This window comes from Procambarus clarkii, chromosome 55 (genome assembly GCF_040958095.1).
Source record: "Procambarus clarkii isolate CNS0578487 chromosome 55, FALCON_Pclarkii_2.0, whole genome shotgun sequence".
In the NCBI taxonomy this organism is placed as follows: Eukaryota; Metazoa; Arthropoda; class Malacostraca; order Decapoda; family Cambaridae; genus Procambarus; species Procambarus clarkii.
Window position 1 is genome coordinate 7020753 of NC_091204.1, and position 22004 is coordinate 7042756.

The 22004-nt window shown below is 45.2% G+C and overlaps 1 protein-coding gene across 1 annotated transcript; it reads left to right on the top strand.

Moving 5' to 3' along the window:
• Positions 1-891: 891 nt before the first annotated feature.
• Positions 892-20594, top strand: LOC138352869 (putative per-hexamer repeat protein 5). Its single transcript, XM_069305421.1, has 12 exons — positions 892-940; positions 4161-4349; positions 4953-5207; positions 5921-6214; positions 6317-6517; positions 7775-8107; positions 13704-13982; positions 14262-14429; positions 16433-16729; positions 17762-18040; positions 20077-20265; positions 20347-20594. Exons 1-12 carry the CDS (start codon positions 892-894, stop codon positions 20592-20594), a joined length of 2781 nt encoding a protein of 926 aa, XP_069161522.1.
• Positions 20595-22004: the final 1410 nt, after the last annotated feature.

Sequence of the window (22004 nt, forward strand, 5' to 3'; positions counted from 1 at the left end):
AGGCTTGGTCGAGGACCGGGCCGGGGGGACACTAAAGCCCCGAAATCATCTCAAGATAACCTCAAGATGGAAGGTAGGCAATTCTGTAGTTAGTTGAAAGACTCTCAAACTGCTGGTCAACTGTACTGAGATGCTAGCCTGTCGAATAACCAGCATCTCTGTTACATGGACAACTTTGGAACATGTTCTTCCTGAACACCGAGAACATGTTATCGTTCATATTGATTCGAGAACTGCCTTTGAAACCTTGCAACAAGAACACATACATGACAACATCCATCTGACCACAAATGTCATTGCACTAATGCAACTGTCAAGATAAAGAAATAATAACGGGAAGCCAAGTCATGTGGGAATGCTAGGGAACGACATTGCAGACTTGCAAAACTTGCAACTAAGAGAAGGAATGTAGGCATACATTAATACAAACACTCAATACATTAATACAAACACATACATTCATTCAAACACTCAAACGTCAAGATCGTTAAATAAATAATAACGTCAAGATCGTTGAATAAATAATGTCAAGATCGTTGACCAGACCACACACTAGAAGGTGAAGGGACGACGACATTTCGGTCCGTCCTGGACCATTCTCAAGTCGATCGTCCCTTCACCTTCTAGTGTGTGGTCTAGTCAACATTCTTCAGCCACGTTATTGTGACTCGTCGCCTACAATGTCAAGATCGTTAATAAATAATAACGTCAAGATCGCTGAATAACTAATAACGGGGAGTCGAGTCATATGGGAACACTAGGAAACAACATTGCCGACGAAGTGGCAAAACTTGCAACGAACAGAAGAAATGGTAACATTTACATACCACAGAGTCTAGAAAGGATTAATACCTATTGTTGAATTGCATTGTTCGAATTAGAGATCGAACAATGCAAGAATTGCACAGAGATGCATCAGCAGCAGGTGCAACATCCGGAGGTACGGGCCAACTCGTTCTCTTAATAGAACGTCCCATTTTGACGTACATCTTGAGGTTATCTTGAGATGATTTCGGGGCTTTTTAGTGTCCCCGCGGCCCGGTCCTCGACCAGGCCTCCACCCCCAGGAAGCAGCTCGTGACAGCTGACTAACACCCAGGTACCTATTTACTGCTAGGTAACAGGGGCATTCAGGGTGAAAGAAACTTTGCCCATTTGTTTCTGCCTCGTGCGGGAATCGAACCCGCGCCACAGAATTACGAGTCCTGCGCGCTATCCACCAGGCTACGAGGCCCCCCCTCGTAAACTTCACTTTCAACCCAAAACTGTCATACTAGGCGGTAGTGCAGTAAATAGCACCGGCTTGCGAAGCTGACATAATGTGCCGTTTTCTGTTTTGGCTCCTCATGTAGGTTAGGAAAAGGGCACTTTAGTGCGACAGTTTCTGGACGTTGGGGAACCTAAGGAGGACCAGGATAAGGATTAGGGATGGGACGGGGGGGAAGGAATGGTGCCCGACCACTGGAAAGGTGTCAGGATAAGGATTAGCGATGGGACGGGGGAAGGAATGGTGCCCGACCACTGGGAAGGTGTCAGGATAAGGATTAGGGATGGGACAGGGGGAAGGAATGGTGCCCAACCACTGGGAAGGTGTCAGGATAAGGATTAGGGATGGGACAAGGGGAAGGAATGGTGCCCGACCACTGGGAAGGGGTCAGGATAAGGATTAGGGATGGGACAAGGGGAAGGAATGGTGCCCGACCACTGGGAAGGTGTCAGGATAAGGATTAGGGATGGGACAGGGGAAAGGAATGGTGCCCGACCACTGGAAAGGTGTCAGGATAAGGATTAGGGATGGGACAAGGGGAAGGAATGGTGCCCAACCACTGGGAAGGGGTCAGGATAAGGATTAGGGATGGGACAGGGGGAAGGAATGGCGCCCGACCACTGGGAAGGTGTCAGGATAAGGATTAGGGATGGGACAGGGGGAAGGAATGGTGCCCAACCACTGGGAAGGGGGTCAGGATAAGGATTAGGGATGGGACTGGGGGAAGGAATGGTGCCCAACCACGGGGAAGGTGTCAGGATAAGGATTAGGGATGGGACAGGGGGAAGGAATGGTGCCCGACCACTGGGAAGGTGTCAGGATAAGGATTAGGGATGGGACAGGGGGAAGGAATGGTGCCCAACCACTGGGAAGGTGTCAGGATAAGGATTAGGGATGGGACAGGGGGAAGGAATGGTGCCCGACCACTGGAAAGGTGTCAGGATAAGGATTAGGGATGGGACAGGGGGAAGGAATGGTGCCCAACCACTGGGAAGGGGTCAGGATAAGGATTAGGGATGGGACAGGGGGAAGGAATGGTGCCCAACCACTGGGAAAAGGTCAGGATAAGGATTAGGGATGGGACAGGGGGAAGGAATGGTGCCCAACCACTGGAAAGGTGTCAGGATAAGGATTAGGGATGGGACAGGGGGAAGGAATGGTGCCCAACCACTGGAAAGGTGTCAGGATAAGGATTAGGGATGGGACAAGGGGAAGGAATGGTGCCCGACCACTGGAAAGGTGTCAGGATAAGGATTAGGGATGGGACGGGGGGAAGGAATGGTGCCCAACCACTGGGAAGGTGTCAGGATAAGGATTAGGGATGGGACTGGGGGAAGGAATGGTGCCCGACCACTGGAAAGGTGTCAGGATAAGGATTAGGGATGGGACAGGGGGAAGGAATGGTGCCCGACCACTGGGAAGGTGTCTGGATAAGGATTAGGGATGGGACAGGGGGAAGGAATGGTGCCCAACCACTGGAAAGGTGTCAGGATAAGGATTAGGGATGGGACAGGGGGAAGGAATGGTGCCCAACCACTGGAAAGGTGTCAGGATAAGGATTAGGGATGGGACTGGGGGAAGGAATGGTGCCCAACCACTGGGAAGGTGTCAGGATAAGGATTAGGGATGGGACAGGGGGAAGGAATGGTGCCCAACCACTGGGAAGGGGGTCAGGATAAGGATTAGGGATGGGACTGGGGGAAGGAATGGTGCCCAACCACGGGGAAGGTGTCAGGATAAGGATTAGGGATGGGACAGGGGGAAGGAATGGTGCCCGACCACTGGGAAGGTGTCAGGATAAGGATTAGGGATGGGACAGGGGGAAGGAATGGTGCCCAACCACTGGGAAGGTGTCAGGATAAGGATTAGGGATGGGACAGGGGGAAGGAATGGTGCCCGACCACTGGAAAGGTGTCAGGATAAGGATTAGGGATGGGACAAGGGGAAGGAATGGTGCCCGACCACTGGAAAGGTGTCAGGATAAGGATTAGGGATGGGACGGGGGGAAGGAATGGTGCCCAACAACTGGGAAGGTGTCAGGATAAGGATTAGGGATGGGACTGGGGGAAGGAATGGTGCCCGACCACTGGAAAGGTGTCAGGATAAGGATTAGGGATGGGACAGGGGGAAGGAATGGTGCCCAACCACTGGAAAGGTGTCAGGATAAGGATTAGGGATGGGACGGGGGGAAGGAATGGTGCCCAACCACTGGGAAGGTGTCAGGATAAGGATTAGGGATAGGACAGGGGGAAAGAATGCTACCCAACCACTGGAAAGGTGTCAGGATAAGGATTAGGGATGGGACAAGGGGAAGAAATGGTTGCCCAACCACCTATTTGTGCCAGCATGGTTGAACACAGGCTCCTGGTCCCCGCCTTTCTAGCCATCTTTTGTTTACAACAATGACTCCTGTCCCATTTCCCTGCCACATCCAGTTATACCATTACGAATCGCGTGTGCGTGCGTGCGTGCGTGTGACAGGCAGGTAAAGGATTGAGTGCCAGATATGGCACTCTACCATCACTGGCAGTGCCAGGGCGATGCCTCAAGCCAACCAGAATAGCCCCCTTGTATTTACACTCGGACACGCCTGTATACATAGCTGAGGCACCTGTGAGTATACGGCTCATACTCACACCTGGTATTATGAATTGGAGGGGCCTGGTGGCTGAGAGGTGAGCGCGACGGACTCGTAGACGCCGGGGATCGATCCCCGACGTTTGGGTGGAAATCAATGAACCGAGTTTCTTTCATTCTGATGCATATGTTCACCTAGCAGTGAGTATAGGAGTTGGAGAGCTGTTGTAGGCTGCCACTTAAGGCTCGACCAGGCTGGCACTTAAGTGGTCGTTCAGTAGTAAGTTTTCGTTCATTAACAAGTGATCGTTCTCAGTAAGTGGTCGTTCAACAGTAAGTGTTCGTTCAACATTAAGTGGTCGTTCAGTAGTAAGTGGTCGTTCAACATTAGGTGGTCGTTCAGTAGTAAGTGGTCGTTCAGTAGTAAGAGGTCGTTCAACATTAAGTGGTCGTTCAGTAGTAAGTGGTCGTTCAACAGTAAGTGGTCGTTCAACAGTAAGTGGTCGTTCAGTAGTAAGTGTTCGTTCAACAGTAAGTGGTCGTTCAGTAGTAAAGGGTCGTTCAACAGTAAGTGTTCGTTCAGTAGTAAGTGGTCGTTCAGTAGTAAGTGGTCGTTCAGTAGTAAGTGGTCGTTTAACAGTATGTGGTCGTTCAGTAGTAAGTGGTCGTTCAACAGTAAGTGGTCGTTCAGTAGTAAAGGGTCGTTCAGTAGTAAGTGTTCGTTCAACAGTAAGTGGTCGTTCAACAGTAAGTGGTCGTTCAACAGTAAGTGGTCGTTCAGTAGTAAGTGGTCGTTCAGTAGTAAGTGGTCGTTCAGTAGTAGGTGGCAGTTCAGTTGTATGTGGTCGTTCAACATTAAGTGGTCGTTCAACATTAGGTGGTCGTTCAACAGTAAGTGGTCGTTCAACAGTAAATGGTCGTTCAACAGTAAGTGGTCGTTCAATAGTAAGTGGTCGTTCAGTAGTAAGTGGTCGTTCAACAGTAAGTGGTCGTTCAACAGTAAGTGGTCGTTCAACACTAAGTGGTCGTTCAACAGTAAGTGGTCGTTCAACAGTAAGTGGTCGTTCAACAGTAAGTGGTCGTTCAACAGTAAGTGGTCGTTCAACAGTAGGTGGTCGTTCAACAGTAAGTGGTCGTTCAGTAGTAAGTGGTCGTTCAGTAGTAAGTGGTCGTTCAGTAGTAGGTGGCAGTTCAGTTGTATGTGGTCGTTCAACATTAAGTGGTCGTTCAACATTAGGTGGTCGTTCAACAGTAAGTGGTCGTTCAACATTAGGTGGTCGTTCAACAGTAAATGGTCGTTCAACATTAAGTGGTCGTTCAACATTAGGTGGTCGTTCAACAGTAAGTGGTCGTTCAACATTAGGTGGTCGTTCAACAGTAAGTGGTCGTTCAATAGTAAGTGGTCGTTCAGTAGTAAGTGGTCGTTCAACAGTAAGTGGTCGTTCAACAGTAAGTGGTCGTTCAACACTAAGTGGTCGTTCAACAGTAAGTGGTCGTTCAACAGTAAGTGGTCGTTCAACAGTAAGTGGTCGTTCAACAGTAAGTGGTAATACAACAGTAAGTGGTCGTTCAACAGTAAGTGGTCGTTCAGTAGTAAGTGGTCGTTCAAAAGTGGTCGTTCAACAGTAAGTGGTCGTTCAGTAGTAAGTGGTCGTTCAACACTAAGTGGTCGTTCAACACTAAGTGGTCGTTCAACACTAAGTGGTCGTTCAACAGTAAGTGATCGTTCAGCAGTAAGTGATCGTTCAGCAGTAAGTGGTCGTTCAACAGTAAGTGATCGTTCAGCAGTAAGTGGTCGTTCAGCAGTAAGTGGTTGTTCAACAGTAAGTGATCGTTCAACAGTAAGTGGTCGTTCAGCAGTAAGTGGTAGTTCAACAGTAAGTGATCGTTCAGCAGTAAGTGGTCGTTCAGCAGTAAGTGGTCGTTCAACAGTAAGTGATCGTTCAACAGTAAGTGGTCGTTCAACAGTAAGTGATCGTTCAACAGTAAGTGGTCGTTCAACAGTAAGTGATCGTTCAACAGTAAGTGATCGTTCAGCAGTAAGTGGTCGTTCAACAGTAAGTGGTCGTTCAACAGTAAGTGGTCGTTCAACAGTAAGTGATCGTTCAACAGTAAGTGGTCGTTCAACAGTAAGTGATCGTTCAACATTAAGTGATCGTTCAGCAGTAAGTGATCGTTCAGCAGTAAGTGGTCGTTCAGCAGTAAGTGGTTGTTCAACAGTAAGTGGTCGTTCAACAGTAAGTGATCGTTCAACAGTAAGTGATCGTTCAACAGTAAGTGGTCGTTCAACAGTAAGTGATCGTTCAACAGTAAGTGATCGTTCAGCAGTAAGTGATCGTTCAGCAGTAAGTGGTCGTTCAGCAGTAAGTGGTTGTTCAACAGTAAGTGGTCGTTCAACAGTAAGTGATCGTTCAACAGTAAGTGATCGTTCAACAGTAAGTGGTCGTTCAGTATTAAGTGGTCGTTCAACAGTAAGTGGTCGTTCAACATTAAGTGGTCGGTCAACAGTAAGTGGTCGTTCAACATTAAGTGGTCGTTCAACAGTAGGTGGCCGTTTAGCAGTAAGTGATCGTTCAACAGTAAGTGATCGTTCAGCAGTAAGTGATCGTTCAGCAGTAAGTGGTCGTTCAACAGTAAGTGGTCGTTCAACAGTAAGTGGTCGTTCAACAGTAAGTGATCGTTCAACAGTAAGTGGTCGTTCAACAGTAAGTGATCGTTCAACAGTAAGTGATCGTTCAGCAGTAAGTGGTCGTTCAACAGTAAGTGGTCGTTCAACAGTAAGTGGTCGTTCAACAGTAAGTGATCGTTCAACAGTAAGTGGTCGTTCAACAGTAAGTGATCGTTCAACAGTAAGTGATCGTTCAGCAGTAAGTGATCGTTCAGCAGTAAGTGGTCGTTCAGCAGTAAGTGGTTGTTCAACAGTAAGTGGTCGTTCAACAGTAAGTGATCGTTCAACAGTAAGTGATCGTTCAACAGTAAGTGGTCGTTCAGTATTAAGTGGTCGTTCAACAGTAAGTGGTCGTTCAACATTAAGTGGTCGGTCAACAGTAAGTGGTCGTTCAACATTAAGTGGTCGTTCAACAGTAGGTGGCCGTTTAGCAGTAAGTGGTCGTTCAACAGTAAGTGGTCGTTAAGTAGTAAGTGGTCGTTCAACAGTAAGTGGTCGTTCAGTAGTAAGTGGTCGTTCAACAGTAAGTGGTCGTTCAACAGTAAGTGGTCGTTCAGTAGTAAGTGGTCGTTCAGTAGGAAGTGGTCGTTCAGTAGTAAGTGGTCGTTCAGTAGTAAGTGGTCGTTCAATAGTAAGTGGTCGTTCAACAGTAAGTGGTCGTTCAGTAGTAAGTGGTCGTTCAGTAGTAAGTGGTCGTTCAGTAGTAAGTGGTCGTTCAGTAGTAAGTGGTCGTTCAGTATTAAGTGGTCGTTCAACAGTAAGTGGTCGTTCAGTAGTAAGTGGTCGTTCAACAGTAAGTGGTCGTTCAGTAGTAAGTGGTCGTTCAATAGTAAGTGGTCGTTCAATAGTAAGTGGTCGTTCAGTAGTAAGTGGTCGTTCAGTAGTAAGTGGTCGTTCAATAGTAAGTGGTCGTTCAACAGTAAGTGGTCGTTCAGTATTAAGTGGTCGTTCAACAGTAAGTGGTCGTTCAGTATTAAGTGGTCGTTCAACAGTAAGTGGTCGTTCAGTATTAAGTGGTCGTTCAACAGTAAGTGGTCGTTCAGTATTAAGTGGTCGTTCAACAGTAAGTGATCGTTCAACAGTAAGTGGTCGTTCAGTAGGAAGTGGTCGTTCAGTAGGAAGTGGTCGTTCAGTAGTAAGTGGTCGTTCAGTAGTAAGTGGTCGTTCAATAGTAAGTGATCGTTCAACAGTAAGTGATCGTTCAACAGTAAGTGGTCGTTCAGTAGTAAGTGGTCGTTCAACAGTAAGTGGTCGTTCAACAGTAAGTGGTCGTTCAACAGTAAGTGGTCGTTCAACAGCAAGTGGTCGTTCAACAGTAAGTTGTCGTTCTGTACTAAGTGGTCGTTCAACAGTAAGTGGTCGTTCAGTAGTAAGTGGTCGTTCAACAGTAAGTGGTCGTTCAGTAGTAAGTGGTCGTTCAGTAGTAAGTGGTCGTTCAACAGTAAGTTGTCGTTCTGTACTAAGTGGTCGTTCAACAGTAAGTGGTCGTTCAGTAGTAAGTGGTCGTTCAGTAGTAAGTGGTCGTTCAACAGTAAGTTGTCGTTCTGTACTAAGTGGTCGTTCAACAGTAAGTGGTCGTTCAGTAGTAAGTGGTCGTTCAGTAGTAAGTGGTCGTTCAACAGTAAGTGGTCGTTCAGTAGTAAGTGGTCGTTCAGTAGTAAGTGGTCGTTCAACAGTAAGTGGTCGTTCAGTAGTAAGTGGTCGTTCAATAGTAAGTGGTCGTTCAGTGGTAATTGGTCGTTCAACAGTAAGTGGCCCTTCAACAGTAAGTGGTTGTTCAGTAGTAAGTGGTCGTTCAACAGTAAGTGGTCGTTCAGTGGTAATTGGTCGTTCAACAGTAAGTGGTCGTTCAACAGTAAGCGGTCGTTCAGTAGTAAGTGGTCATTCAACAGTAAGTGGTCGTTCAGTGGTAATTGGTCGTTCAACAGTAAGCGGTCGTTCAGTAGTAAATGGTCGTTCAACAGTATGTGGTCGTTCAGTAGTAAGTGGTCGTTCAGTAGTAGTCGTTCAGTAGTAAGTGGTCGTTCAGTAGTAAGTGGTCGTTCAGTAGTAAGTGGTCGTTAAACAGTAAGAGGTCGTTCACCAGTAATTGGTCGTTCAACAGTAGTGGTTGTTCAACAGTAAGTGGTCGTTCAGTAGTAAGTGGTCGTTAAACAGTAAGAGGTCGTTCAACAGTAAGTGGTCGTTCAACAGTAGGAGGTCGTTCAACAGTAAATGGTGGTTCAACATTAGTGATCGTTCAACAGTAAGTGGTCGTTCAACAGTAAGTGGTCGTTTAACAGTAAGTGGTCGTTCAGTAGTAAGTGGTCGTTCAACAGTAAGTGGTCGTTCAACAGTAAGTGGTCGTTCAACAGTTAGTGGTCGTTCAACAGTAAGTGGTCGTTCAATAGTAAGTGGTCGTTCAACAGTAAGTGGTCGTTCAACAGTAAGTGGTCGTTTAACAGTAAGTGGTCGTTCAGTAGTAAGTGGTCGTTCAACAGTAAGTGGTCGTTCAACAGTAAGTGGTCGTTCAGTAGTAAGTGGTTGTTCAGTAGTAAGTGGTCGTTCAACAGTAAGTGGTCGTTCAGTAGTAAGAGGTCGTTCAACAGTATGTGGTCGTTCAACAGTAAGTGGTCGTTCAACAGTAAGTGGTCGTTCAGTAGTAAGTGGTTGTTCAGTAGTAAGTGGTCGTTCAACAGTAAGTGGTCGTTCAGTAGTAAGAGATCGTTCAACAGTAAGTGGTCGTTCAGTAGTAAGTGGTCGTTCAACAGTAAGTGGTCGTTCAACAGTAAGTGGTCGTTCAACAGTAAGTGGTCGTTCAACAGTAAGTGGTCGTTCAGTAGTAAGTGGTCGTTCAACAGTAAGTGGTCGTTCAACAGTAAGTGGTCGTTCAACAGTAAGTGGTCGTTCAGTAGTAAGTGGTCGTTCAACAGTAAGTGGTCGTTCAACAGTAAGTGGTCGTTCAACAGTAAGTGGTCGTTCAGTAGTAAGAGGTCGTTCAACAGTAAGTGGTCGTTCAGTAGTAAGAGGTCGTTCAACAGTAAGTGGTCGTTCAACAGTAAGTGGTCGTTCAACAGTAAGTGGTCGTTCAGTAGTAAGTGGTCGTTCAACAGTAAGTGGTCGTTCAACAGTAAGTGGTCGTTCAACAGTAAGTGGTCGTTCAATAGTAAGTGGTCGTTCAATAGTAAGTGGTCGTTCAACAGTAAGTGGTCGTTCAGTAGTAAGTGGTCGTTCAACAGTAAGTGGTCGTTCAACAGTAAGTGGTCGTTCAACAGTAAGTGGTAGTACAACAGTAAGTGGTCGTTCAATAGTAAGTGGTCGTTCAACACTAAGTGGTCGTTCAACAGTAAGTGGTCGTACAACAGTAAGTGGTCGTTCAACAGTAAGTGGTCGTTCAACAGTAAGTGGTCGTTCAACAGTAACTGGTGGTTCAGCAGTAAGTGGTCGTTCAACAGTAACTGGTCGTTCAATAGTAAGTGGTCGTACAACAGTAAGTGGTCGTACAACAGTAAGTGGTCGTACAACAGTAAGTGGTCGTTCAACAGTAACTGGTCGTTCAGCAGTAAGTGGTCGTTCAACAGTAAGTGGTCGTTCAAGAGTAAGTGGTCGTACAACAGTAAGTGGTCGTTCAACAGTAAGTGGTCGTTCAACAGTAAGTGGTCGTTCAACAGTAAGTGGTCGTTCAACAGTAAGTGGTCGTACAACAGTAAGTGGTCGTTCAACAGTAAGTGGTCGTTCAACAGTAAGTGGTCGTTCAACAGTAAGTGGTCGTTCAACAGTAAGTGGTCGTTCAGTAGTAAGTGGTCGTTCAACAGTAAGTGGTCGTTCAACAGTAAGTGGTCGTTCAACAGTAAGTGGTCGTTCAACAGTAAGTGGTCGTTCAGTAGTAATTGGTCGATCAACAGTAAGTGGTCGTTCAACAGTAAGTGGTCGTTCAACAGTAAGTGGTCGTTCAACAGTAAGTGGTCGTTCAGTAGTAAGTGGTCGTTCAACAGTAAGTGGTCGTTCAACAGTAAGTGGTCGTTCAACAGTAAGTGGTCGTTCAACAGTAAGTGGTCGTTCAGTAGTAAGTGGTCGTTCAACAGTAAGTGGTCGTTCAACAGTAAGTGGTCGTTCAACAGTAAGTGGTCGTACAACAGTAAGTGGTCGTTCAACAGTAAGTGGTCGTTCAACAGTAAGTGGTCGTTCAACAGTAAGTGGTCGTTCAACAGTAAGTGGTCGTTCAGTAGTAAGAGGTCGTTCAACAGTAAGTGGTCGTTCAGTAGTAAGAGGTCGTTCAACAGTAAGTGGTCGTTCAGTAGTAAGAGGTCGTTCAACAGTAAGTGGTCGTTCAGTAGTAAGTGGTCGTTCAACAGTAAGTGGTCGTTCAACAGTAAGTGGTCGTTCAACAGTAAGTGGTCGTTCAATAGTAAGTGGTCGTTCAATAGTAAGTGGTCGTTCAACAGTAAGTGGTCGTTCAGTAGTAAGTGGTCGTTCAACAGTAAGTGGTCGTTCAACAGTAAGTGGTCGTTCAACAGTAAGTGGTAGTACAACAGTAAGTGGTCGTTCAATAGTAAGTGGTCGTTCAACACTAAGTGGTCGTTCAACAGTAAGTGGTCGTACAACAGTAAGTGGTCGTTCAACAGTAAGTGGTCGTTCAACAGTAAGTGGTCGTTCAACAGTAACTGGTCGTTCAGCAGTAAGTGGTCGTTCAACAGTAAGTGGTCGTTCAATAGTAAGTGGTCGTACAACAGTAAGTGGTCGTACAACAGTAAGTGGTCGTACAACAGTAAGTGGTCGTTCAACAGTAACTGGTCGTTCAGCAGTAAGTGGTCGTTCAACAGTAAGTGGTCGTTCAACAGTAAGTGGTCGTACAACAGTAAGTGGTCGTTCAACAGTAAGTGGTCGTTCAACAGTAAGTGGTCGTTCAACAGTAAGTGGTCGTTCAACAGTAAGTGGTCGTACAACAGTAAGTGGTCGTTCAACAGTAAGTGGTCGTTCAACAGTAAGTGGTCGTTCAACAGTAAGTGGTCGTTCAACAGTAAGTGGTCGTTCAATAGTAAGTGGTCGTTCAATAGTAAGTGGTCGTTCAACACTAAGTGGTCGTTCAACAGTAAGTGGTCGTTCAACAGTAAGTGGTCGTTCAACAGTAAGTGGTCGTTCAGCAGTAAGAGGTCGTTCAACACTAAGTGGTCGTTCAATAGTAAGTGGTCGTTCAATAGTAAGTGGTCGTTCAATAGTAAGTGGTCGTTCAACACTAAGTGGTCGTTCAACAGTAAGTGGTCGTTCAATAGTAAGTGGTCGTTCAACAGTAAGTGGTCGTTCAACACTAAGTGGTCGTTCAACAGTAAGTGGTCGTTCAATAGTAAGTGGTCGTTCAATAGTAAGTGGTCGTTCAACAGTAAGTGGTCGTTTAACAGTAAGTGGTCGTTCAATAGTAAGTGGTCGTTCAACACTAAGTGGTCGTTCAACAGTAAGTGGTCGTTCAGTAGTAAGTGGTCGTTCAGTACTAAGTGATCGTTCAACAGTAAGTGGTCGTTCAATAGTAAGTGGTCGTTCAGCAGTAAGTGGTCGTTTAGTAGTAAGTGGTCGTTCAGCAGTAAGTGGTCGTTCAGCAGTAAGTGGTCGTTTAGTAGTAAGTGGTCGTTCAGCAGTAAGTGGTCGTTCAGTACTAAGTGATCGTTCAACAGTAAGTGGTCGTTCAACAGTAAGTGGTCGTTCAACAGTAAGTGGTCGTTTAGTAGTAAGTGGTCGTTCAGCAGTAAGTGGTCGTTCAACAGTAAGTGGTCGTTCAGTAGTAAGTGGTCGTTCAACAGTAAGTGGTCGTTCAACAGTAAGTGGTCGTTCAGTAGTAAGTGGTCGTTGAACAGTAAGTGGTCGTTCAGTAGTAAGTGGTCGTTCAATAGTAAGTGGTCGTTTAGTAGTAAGTGGTCGTTCAGCAGTAAGTGGTCGTTCAACAGTAAGTGGTCGTTCAGTAGTAAGTGGTCGTTCAACAGTAAGTGGTCGTTCAACAGTAAGTGGTCGTATAACAGTAAATGGTCGTTCAGCAGTAAGTGGTCGTTCAACAGTAGTGGTCGTTCAACAGTAAGTGGTCGTTCAACAGTAAGTGGTCGTTCAACAGTAAGTGGTCGTTCAACAGTAAGTGGTCGTTCAACAGTAAGTGGTAGTACAACAGTAAGTGGTCGTTCAACAGTAGTGGTCGTTCAGCAGTAAGTGGTCGTTCAACAGTAAGTGGTCGTTCAGCAGTAAGTGGTCGTTCAACAGTAAGTGGTCGTTCAGCAGTAAGTGGTCGTTCAACAGTAGTGGTCGTTCAACAGTAAGTGGTCGTTCAACAGTAAGTGGTAGTACAACAGTAAGTGGTCGTTCAACAGTAGTGGTCGTTCAGCAGTAAGTGGTCGTTCAACAGTAAGTGGTCGTTCAGCAGTAAGTGGTCGTTCAACAGTAGTGGTCGTTCAACAGTAAGTGGTCGTTCAGCAGTAAGTGGTCGTTCAGCAGTAAGTGGTCGTTCAATAGTAAGTGGTCGTTCAACAGTAAGTGGTCGTACAACAGTAAGTGGTCGTTCAACAGTAAGTGGTCGTTCAACAGTAAGTGGTCGTTCAACAGTAAGTGGTCGTTCAACAGTAAGTGGTCGTTCAATAGTAAGTGGTCGTACAACAGTAAGTGGTCGTTCAACACTAAGTGGTCGTTCAATAGTAAGTGGTCGTTCAATAGTAAGTGGTCGTTCAACAGTAAGTGGTCGTACAACAGTAAGTGGTCGTTCAACAGTAAGTGGTCGTTCAACAGTAAGAGGTCGTTCAACAGTAAGTGGTCGTTCAATAGTAAGTGGTCGTACAACAGTAAGTGGTCGTTCAACAGTAAGTGGTCGTTCAACACTAAGTAGTCGTTCAACAGTAAGTGGTCGTTCAACAGTAAGTGGTCGTTCAACAGTAAGTGGTCGTTCAGCAGTAAGTGGTCGTTCAATAGTAAGTGGTCGTTCAACACTAAGTGGTCGTTCAATAGTAAGTGGTCGTTCAATAGTAAGTGGTCGTTCAATAGTAAGTGGTCGTTCAACACTAAGTGGTCGTTCAACAGTAAGTGGTCGTTCAATAGTAAGTGGTCGTTCAACAGTAAGTGGTCGTTCAACACTAAGTGGTCGTTCAACAGTAAGTGGTCGTTCAATAGTAAGTGGTCGTTCAACAGTAAGTGGTCGTTCAACAGTAAGTGGTCGTTCAATAGTAAGTGGTCGTTCAACAGCAAGTGGTCGTTCAACAGTAAGTGGTCGTTCAATAGTAAGTGGTCGTTCAGTACTAAGTGATCGTTCAACAGTAAGTGGTCGTTCAATAGTAAGTGGTCGTTCAGCAGTAAGTGGTAGTTTAGTAGTAAGTGGTCGTTCAGCAGTAAGTGGTCGTTCAGCAGTAAGTGGTCGTTTAGTAGTAAGTGGTCGTTCAGCAGTAAGTGGTCGTTCAGTACTAAGTGATCGTTCAACAGTAAGTGGTCGTTCAACAGTAAGTGGTCGTTCAACAGTAAGTGGTCGTTTAGTAGTAAGTGGTCGTTCAGCAGTAAGTGGTCGTTCAACAGTAAGTGGTCGTTCAGTAGTAAGTGGTCGTTCAACAGTAAGTGGTCGTTCAACAGTAAGTGGTCGTTCAGTAGTAAGTGGTCGTTCAACAGTAAGTGGTCGTTCAGTAGTAAGTGGTCGTTCAATAGTAAGTGGTCGTTTAGTAGTAAGTGGTCGTTCAGCAGTAATTGGTCGTTCAACAGTAAGTGGTCGTTCAGTAGTAAGTGGTCGTTCAACAGTAAGTGGTCGTTCAACAGTAAGTGGTCGTTCAACAGTAAATGGTCGTTCAGCAGTAAGTGGTCATTCAACAGTAAGTGGTCGTATAACAGTAAATGTTCGTTCAGTAGTAAGTGGTCGTTCAACAGTAAGTGGTCGTTCAACAGTAAGTGGTCGTTCAACAGTAAGTGGTCGTTCAACAGTAAGTGGTAGTACAACAGTAAGTGGTCTTTCAACAGTAGTGGTCGTTCAGCAGTAAGTGGTCGTTCAACAGTAAGTGGTCGTTCAGCAGTAAGTGGTCGTTCAACAGTAAGTGGTCGTTCAGCAGTAAGTGGTCGTTCAACAGTAAGTGGTAGTACAACAGTAAGTGGTCGTTCAACAGTAGTGGTCGTTCAGCAGTAAGTGGTCGTTCAACAGTAAGTGGTCGTTCAGCAGTAAGTGGTCGTTCAACAGTAGTGGTCGTTCAACAGTAAGTGGTCGTTCAGCAGTAAGTGGTCGTTCAGCAGTAAGTGGTCGTTCAATAGTAAGTGGTCGTTCAATAGTAAGTGGTCGTTCAATAGTAAGTGGTCGTTCAAGAGTAAGTGGTCGTTCAACAGTAAGTGGTCGTTCAGCAGTAAGTGGTCGTTCAACAGTAAGTGGTAGTACAACAGTAAGTGGTCGTTCAGCAGTAAGTGGTCGTTCAACAGTAAGTGGTAGTACAACAGTAAGTGGTCGTTCAACAGTAGTGGTCGTTCAGCAGTAAGTGGTCGTTCAACAGTAAGTGGTCGTTCAGCAGTAAGTGGTCGTTCAACAGTAGTGGTCGTTCAACAGTAAGTGGTCGTTCAGCAGTAAGTGGTCGTTCAACAGTAAGTGGTCGTTCAACAGTAAGTGGTCGTTCAGCAGTAAGTGGTCGTTCAACAGTAGTGGTCGTTCAACAGTAAGTGGTCGTTCAGCAGTAAGTGGTCGTTCAACAGTAAGTGGTAGTACAACAGTAAGTGGTCGTTCAACAGTAGTGGTCGTTCAGCAGTAAGTGGTCGTTCAATAGTAAGTGGTCGTTCAATAGTAAGTGGTCGTTCAAGAGTAAGTGGTCGTTCAAGAGTAAGTGGTCGTTCAACAGTAAGTGGTCGTTCAGCAGTAAGTGGTCGTTCAATAGTAAGTGGTCGTTCAATAGTAAGTGGTCGTTCAACAGTAAGTGGTCGTTCAACAGTAAGTGGTCGTTCAACAGTAAGTGGTCGTTCAATAGTAAGTGGTCGTTCAGCAGTAAGTGGTCGTTCAACAGTAAGTGGTCGTTCAACAGTAAGTGGTCGTTCAATAGTAAGTGGTCGTTCAGCAGTAAGTGGTCGTTCAATAGTAAGTGGTCGTTCAGCAGTAAGTGGTCGTTCAGCAGTAAGTGGTCGTTCAACAGTAAGTGGTCGTTCAATAGTAAGTGGTCGTTCAACAGTAAGTGGTCGTTCAGTAGTAAGTGGTCGTTCAGTAGTAAGTGGTCGTTCAATAATAAGTGGTCGTTCAATAGTAAGTGGTCGTTCAACAGTAAGTGGTCGTTCAGTAGTAAGTGGTCGTTCAACAGTTAGTGGTCGTTAAACAGTAAGTGGTCGTTCAATAGTAAGTGGTCGTTCAACAGTAAGTGGTCGTTCAATAGTAAGTGGTCGTTCAACAGTTAGTGGTCGTTCAGTAGTAAGTGGTCGTTCAACAGTAAGTGGTCGTTCAGCAGTAAGTGGTCGTTCAATAGTAAGTGGTCGTTCAATAGTAAGTGGTCGTTCAACAGTAAGTGGTCGTTCAACAGTAAGTGGTCGTTCAACAGTAAGTGGTCGTTCAATAGTAAGTGGTCGTTCAACAGTAAGTGGTCGTTCAACAGTAAGTGGTCGTTCAACAGTAAGTGGTCGTTCAACACTAAGTGGTCGTTCAACAGTAAGTGGTCGTTCAGTAGTAAGTGGTCGTTCAACAGTAATTGGTCGTTCAACAGTAAGTGGTCGTTCAATAGTAAGTGGTCGTTTAGTAGTAAGTGGTCGTTCAGCAGTAAGTGGTCGTTCAACAGTAAGTGGTCGTTCAGTAGTAAGTGATCGTTCAACATTAAGTGGTCGTTCAACATTAGGTGGTCGTTCAACATTAAGTGGTCGTTCAACAGTAAGTGGTCGTTCAGCATTAAGTGGTCGTTCAACAGTAAGTGGTCGTTCAACAGTAAGTGGTCGTTCAGTAGTAAGTGGTCGTTCAACAGTAACTGGTCGTTCAACAGTTAGTGGTCGTTCAGTAGTAAGTGGTCGTATAACAGTAAATGGTAGTACAACAGTAAGTGGTCGTTCAACACTAAGTGGTCGTTCAGTAGTAAGTGGTCGTTCAACAGTAAGTGGTCGTACAACAGTAATTGGTCGTACAACAGTAAGTGGTCGTTCAACAGCAATTTGTCGTACAACATTAATTGGTCGTACAACAGTAAGTGGTCGTACAACAGTAAGTGGTCGTACAACAGTAAGTGGTCGTTCAACAGTAAGTGGTCGTTCAATAGAAAGTGGTCGTTCAACAGTAAGTGGTCGTTAAACAGTAAGTGGTCGTTCAACAGCAATTTGTCGTACAACAGTAATTGGTCGTTCAACAGTAAGTGGTCGTTCAACAGTAAGTGGTCGTTCAACAGTAAGTGGTCGTTCAACAGTAAGTGGTCGTTCAGTAGTAAGTGGTCGTTCAACAGTAAGTGGTCGTTCAGCAGTAAGTGGTCGTTCAACAGTAAGTGGTCGTTCAGCAGTAAGTGGTCGTTCAACAGTAGTGGTCGTTCAACAGTAAGTGGTCGTTCAACAGTAAGTGGTAGTACAACAGTAAGTGGTCGTTCAACAGTAGTGGTCGTTCAGCAGTAAGTGGTCGTTCAACAGTAAGTGGTCGTTCAGCAGTAAGTGGTCGTTCAACAGTAGTGGTCGTTCAACAGTAAGTGGTCGTTCAGCAGTAAGTGGTCGTTCAGCAGTAAGTGGTCGTTCAATAGTAAGTGGTCGTACAACAGTAAGTGGTCGTTCAACACTAAGTGGTCGTTCAATAGTAAGTGGTCGTTCAATAGTAAGTGGTCGTTCAACAGTAAGTGGTCGTACAACAGTAAGTGGTCGTTCAACAGTAAGTGGTCGTTCAACAGTAAGAGGTCGTTCAACAGTAAGTGGTCGTTCAATAGTAAGTGGTCGTACAACAGTAAGTGGTCGTTCAACAGTAAGTGGTCGTTCAACACTAAGTAGTCGTTCAACAGTAAGTGGTCGTTCAACAGTAAGTGGTCGTTCAACAGTAAGTGGTCGTTCAGCAGTAAGTGGTCGTTCAATAGTAAGTGGTCGTTCAACACTAAGTGGTCGTTCAATAGTAAGTGGTCGTTCAATAGTAAGTGGTCGTTCAATAGTAAGTGGTCGTTCAACACTAAGTGGTCGTTCAACAGTAAGTGGTCGTTCAATAGTAAGTGGTCGTTCAACAGTAAGTGGTCGTTCAACACTAAGTGGTCGTTCAACAGTAAGTGGTCGTTCAATAGTAAGTGGTCGTTCAACAGTAAGTGGTCGTTCAACAGTAAGTGGTCGTTCAATAGTAAGTGGTCGTTCAACAGCAAGTGGTCGTTCAACAGTAAGTGGTCGTTCAATAGTAAGTGGTCGTTCAGTACTAAGTGATCGTTCAACAGTAAGTGGTCGTTCAATAGTAAGTGGTCGTTCAGCAGTAAGTGGTCGTTTAGTAGTAAGTGGTCGTTCAGCAGTAAGTGGTCGTTCAGCAGTAAGTGGTCGTTTAGTAATAAGTGGTCGTTCAGCAGTAAGTGGTCGTTCAGTACTAAGTGATCGTTCAACAGTAAGTGGTCGTTCAACAGTAAGTGGTCGTTCAACAGTAAGTGGTCGTTTAGTAGTAAGTGGTCGTTCAGCAGTAGGTGGTCGTTCAACAGTAAGTGGTCGTTCAGTAGTAAGTGGTCGTTCAACAGTAAGTGGTCGTTCAACAGTAAGTGGTCGTTCAGTAGTAAGTGGTCGTTCAACAGTAAGTGGTCGTTCAGTAGTAAGTGGTCGTTCAATAGTAAGTGGTCGTTTAGTAGTAAGTGGTCGTTCAGCAGTAATTGGTCGTTCAACAGTAAGTGGTCGTTCAGTAGTAAGTGGTCGTTCAACAGTAAGTGGTCGTTCAACAGTAAGTGGTCGTTCAACAGTAAATGGTCGTTCAGCAGTAAGTGGTCGTTCAACAGTAAGTGGTCGTATAACAGTAAATGGTCGTTCAGTAGTAAGTGGTCGTTCAACAGTAAGTGGTCGTTCAACAGTAAGTGGTCGTTCAACAGTAAGTGGTCGTTCAACAGTAAGTGGTAGTACAACAGTAAGTGGTCGTTCAACAGTAGTGGTCGTTCAGCAGTAAGTGGTCGTTCAACAGTAAGTGGTCGTTCAGCAGTAAGTGGTCGTTCAACAGTAAGTGGTCGTTCAGCAGTAAGTGGTCGTTCAACAGTAAGTGGTAGTACAACAGTAAGTGGTCGTTCAACAGTAGTGGTCGTTCAGCAGTAAGTGGTCGTTCAACAGTAAGTGGTCGTTCAGCAGTAAGTGGTCGTTCAACAGTAGTGGTCGTTCAACAGTAAGTGGTCGTTCAGCAGTAAGTGGTCGTTCAGCAGTAAGTGGTCGTTCAATAGTAAGTGGTCGTTCAATAGTAAGTGGTCGTTCAATAGTAAGTGGTCGTTCAATAGTAAGTGGTCGTTCAAGAGTAAGTGGTCGTTCAACAGTAAGTGGTCGTTCAGCAGTAAGTGGTCGTTCAACAGTAAGTGGTAGTACAACAGTAAGTGGTCGTTCAGCAGTAAGTGGTCGTTCAACAGTAAGTGGTAGTACAACAGTAAGTGGTCGTTCAACAGTAGTGGTCGTTCAGCAGTAAGTGGTCGTTCAACAGTAAGTGGTCGTTCAGCAGTAAGTGGTCGTTCAACAGTAGTGGTCGTTCAACAGTAAGTGGTCGTTCAGCAGTAAGTGGTCGTTCAACAGTAAGTGGTCGTTCAACAGTAAGTGGTCGTTCAGCAGTAAGTGGTCGTTCAACAGTAGTGGTCGTTCAACAGTAAGTGGTCGTTCAGCAGTAAGTGGTCGTTCAACAGTAAGTGGTAGTACAACAGTAAGTGGTCGTTCAACAGTAGTGGTCGTTCAGCAGTAAGTGGTCGTTCAATAGTAAGTGGTCGTTCAATAGTAAGTGGTCGTTCAATAGTAAGTGGTCGTTCAAGAGTAAGTGGTCGTTCAAGAGTAAGTGGTCGTTCAGCAGTAAGTGGTCGTTCCATAGTAAGTGGTCGTTCAATAGTAAGTGGTCGTTCAACAGTAAGTGGTCGTTCAACAGTAAGTGGTCGTTCAACAGTAAGTGGTCGTTCAATAGTAAGTGGTCGTTCAGCAGTAAGTGGTCGTTCAACAGTAAGTGGTCGTTCAACAGTAAGTGGTCGTTCAATAGTAAGTGGTCGTTCAGCAGTAAGTGGTCGTTCAATAGTAAGTGGTCGTTCAGCAGTAAGTGGTCGTTCAGCAGTAAGTGGTCGTTCAACAGTAAGTGGTCGTTCAGTAGTAAGTGGTCGTTCAACAGTTAGTGGTCGTTAAACAGTAAGTGGTCGTTCAATAGTAAGTGGTCGTTCAACAGTAAGTGGTCGTTCAATAGTAAGTGGTCGTTCAACAGTTAGTGGTCGTTCAGTAGTAAGTGGTCGTTCAACAGTAAGTGGTCGTTCAGTAGTAAGTGGTCGTTCAATAGTAAGTGGTCGTTCAATAGTAAGTGGTCGTTCAACAGTAAGTGGTCGTTCAACAGTAAGTGGTCGTTCAACAGTAAGTGGTCGTTCAATAGTAAGTGGTCGTTCAACAGTAAGTGGTCGTTCAACACTAAGTGGTCGTTCAACAGTAAGTGGTCGTTCAGTAGTAAGTGGTCGTTCAACAGTAATTGGTCGTTCAACAGGAAGTGGTCGTTCAATAGTAAGTGGTCGTTTAGTAGTAAGTGGTCGTTCAGCAGTAAGTGGTCGTTCAACAGTAAGTGGTCGTTCAGTAGTAAGTGATCGTTCAACATTAAGTGGTCGTTCAACATTAGGTGGTCGTTCAACATTAAGTGGTCGTTCAACAGTAAGTGGTCGTTCAGCATTAAGTGGTCGTTCAACAGTAAGTGGTCGTTCAACAGTAAGTGGTCGTTCAGTAGTAAGTGGTCGTTCAACAGTAACTGGTCGTTCAACAGTTAGTGGTCGTTCAGTAGTAAGTGGTCGTATAACAGTAAATGGTAGTACAACAGTAAGTGGTCGTTCAACACTAAGTGGTCGTTCAGTAGTAAGTGGTCGTTCAACAGTAAGTGGTCGTACAACAGTAATTGGTCGTACAACAGTAAGTGGTCGTACAACAGTAAGTGGTCGTACAACAGTAAGTGGTCGTTCAACAGTAAGTGGTCGTTCAATAGAAAGTGGTCGTTCAACAGTAAGTGGTCGTTAAACAGTAAGTGGTCGTTCAACAGCAATTTGTCGTACAACAGTAATTGGTCGTTCAACAGTAAGTGGTCGTTCAACAGTAAGTGGTCGTTCAACAGTAAGTGGTCGTTCAACAGTAAGTGGTCGTTCAGCAGTAAGTGGTCCTGCCTCGTACTTAAATATAACATAACTTCCAAGCAACAAAACGAGGGTAAAATTATTCAACTGTCCCTGCAAGCTGCAGCCCCGCTGGTCATAGCAGTGAAAACTACTTCTTTTGTTGCTCTAGTGTGTATATGTTCCAGGGTTGCTCTAGTGTGTATATGTTCCAGGGTGCTCTAGTGTGTATATGTTCCAGGGTTGCTCTAGTGTGTATATGTTCCAGGGTGCTCTAGTGTGTATATGTTCCAGGGTGCTCTAGTGTGTATTTGTTCCAGGGTTGCTCTAGTGTGTATATGTTCCAGGGTGCTCTAGTGTGTATATGTTCCAGGGTGCTCTAGTGTGTATATGTTCCAGGGTTGCTCTAGTGTGTATATGTTCCAGGGTGCTCTAGTGTGTATATGTTCCATGGTTGCTCTAGTGTGTATATGTCCCAGGGTTGCTCTAGTGTGTATATGTTCCAGGGTGCTCTAGTGGGTATATGTTCCAGGGTGCTCTAGTGTGTATTTGTTCCAGGGTTGCTCTAGTGTGTATATGTTCCAGGGTGCTCTAGTGTGTATATGTTCCAGGGTGCTCTAGTGTGTATATGTTCCAGGGTTGCTCTAGTGTGTATATGTTCCAGGGTGCTCTAGTGTGTATATGTTCCATGGTTGCTCTAGTGTGTATATGTTCCAGGGGTCTCTAGTGTGTATATGTTCCAGGGTGCTCTAGTGTGTATATGTTCCAGGGTTGCTCTAGTGTGTATATGTTCCAGGGTTGCTCTAGTGTGTATATGTTCCAGGGTTGCTCTAGTGTGTATATGTTCCATGGTTGCTCTAGTGTGTATATGTTCCAGGGGTCTCTAGTGTGTATATGTTCCAGGGTGCTCTAGTGTGTATATGTTCCAGGGTTGCTCTAGTGTGTATATGTTCCAGGGGTCTCTAGTGTGTATATGTTTCAGGGTGCTCTAGTGTGTATATGTTCCATGGTTGCTCTAGTGTGTATATGTTCCAGGGTTGCTCTAGTGTGTATATGTTCCATGGTTGCTCTAGTGTGTATATGTTCCAGGGGTCTCTAGTGTGTATATGTTCCAGGGTGCTCTAGTGTGTATATGTTCCAGGGTGCTCTAGTGTGTATATGTTCCAGGGTGCTCTAGCATGTATATGTTCCAGGGTTCTCTAGTGTGTATATGTTCCAGGGTGCTCTAGCATGTATATGTCCCAGGGTGCTCTAGTGTGTATATGTTCCAGGGTGCTCTAGCATGTATATGTCCCAGGGTGCTCTAGCATGTATATGT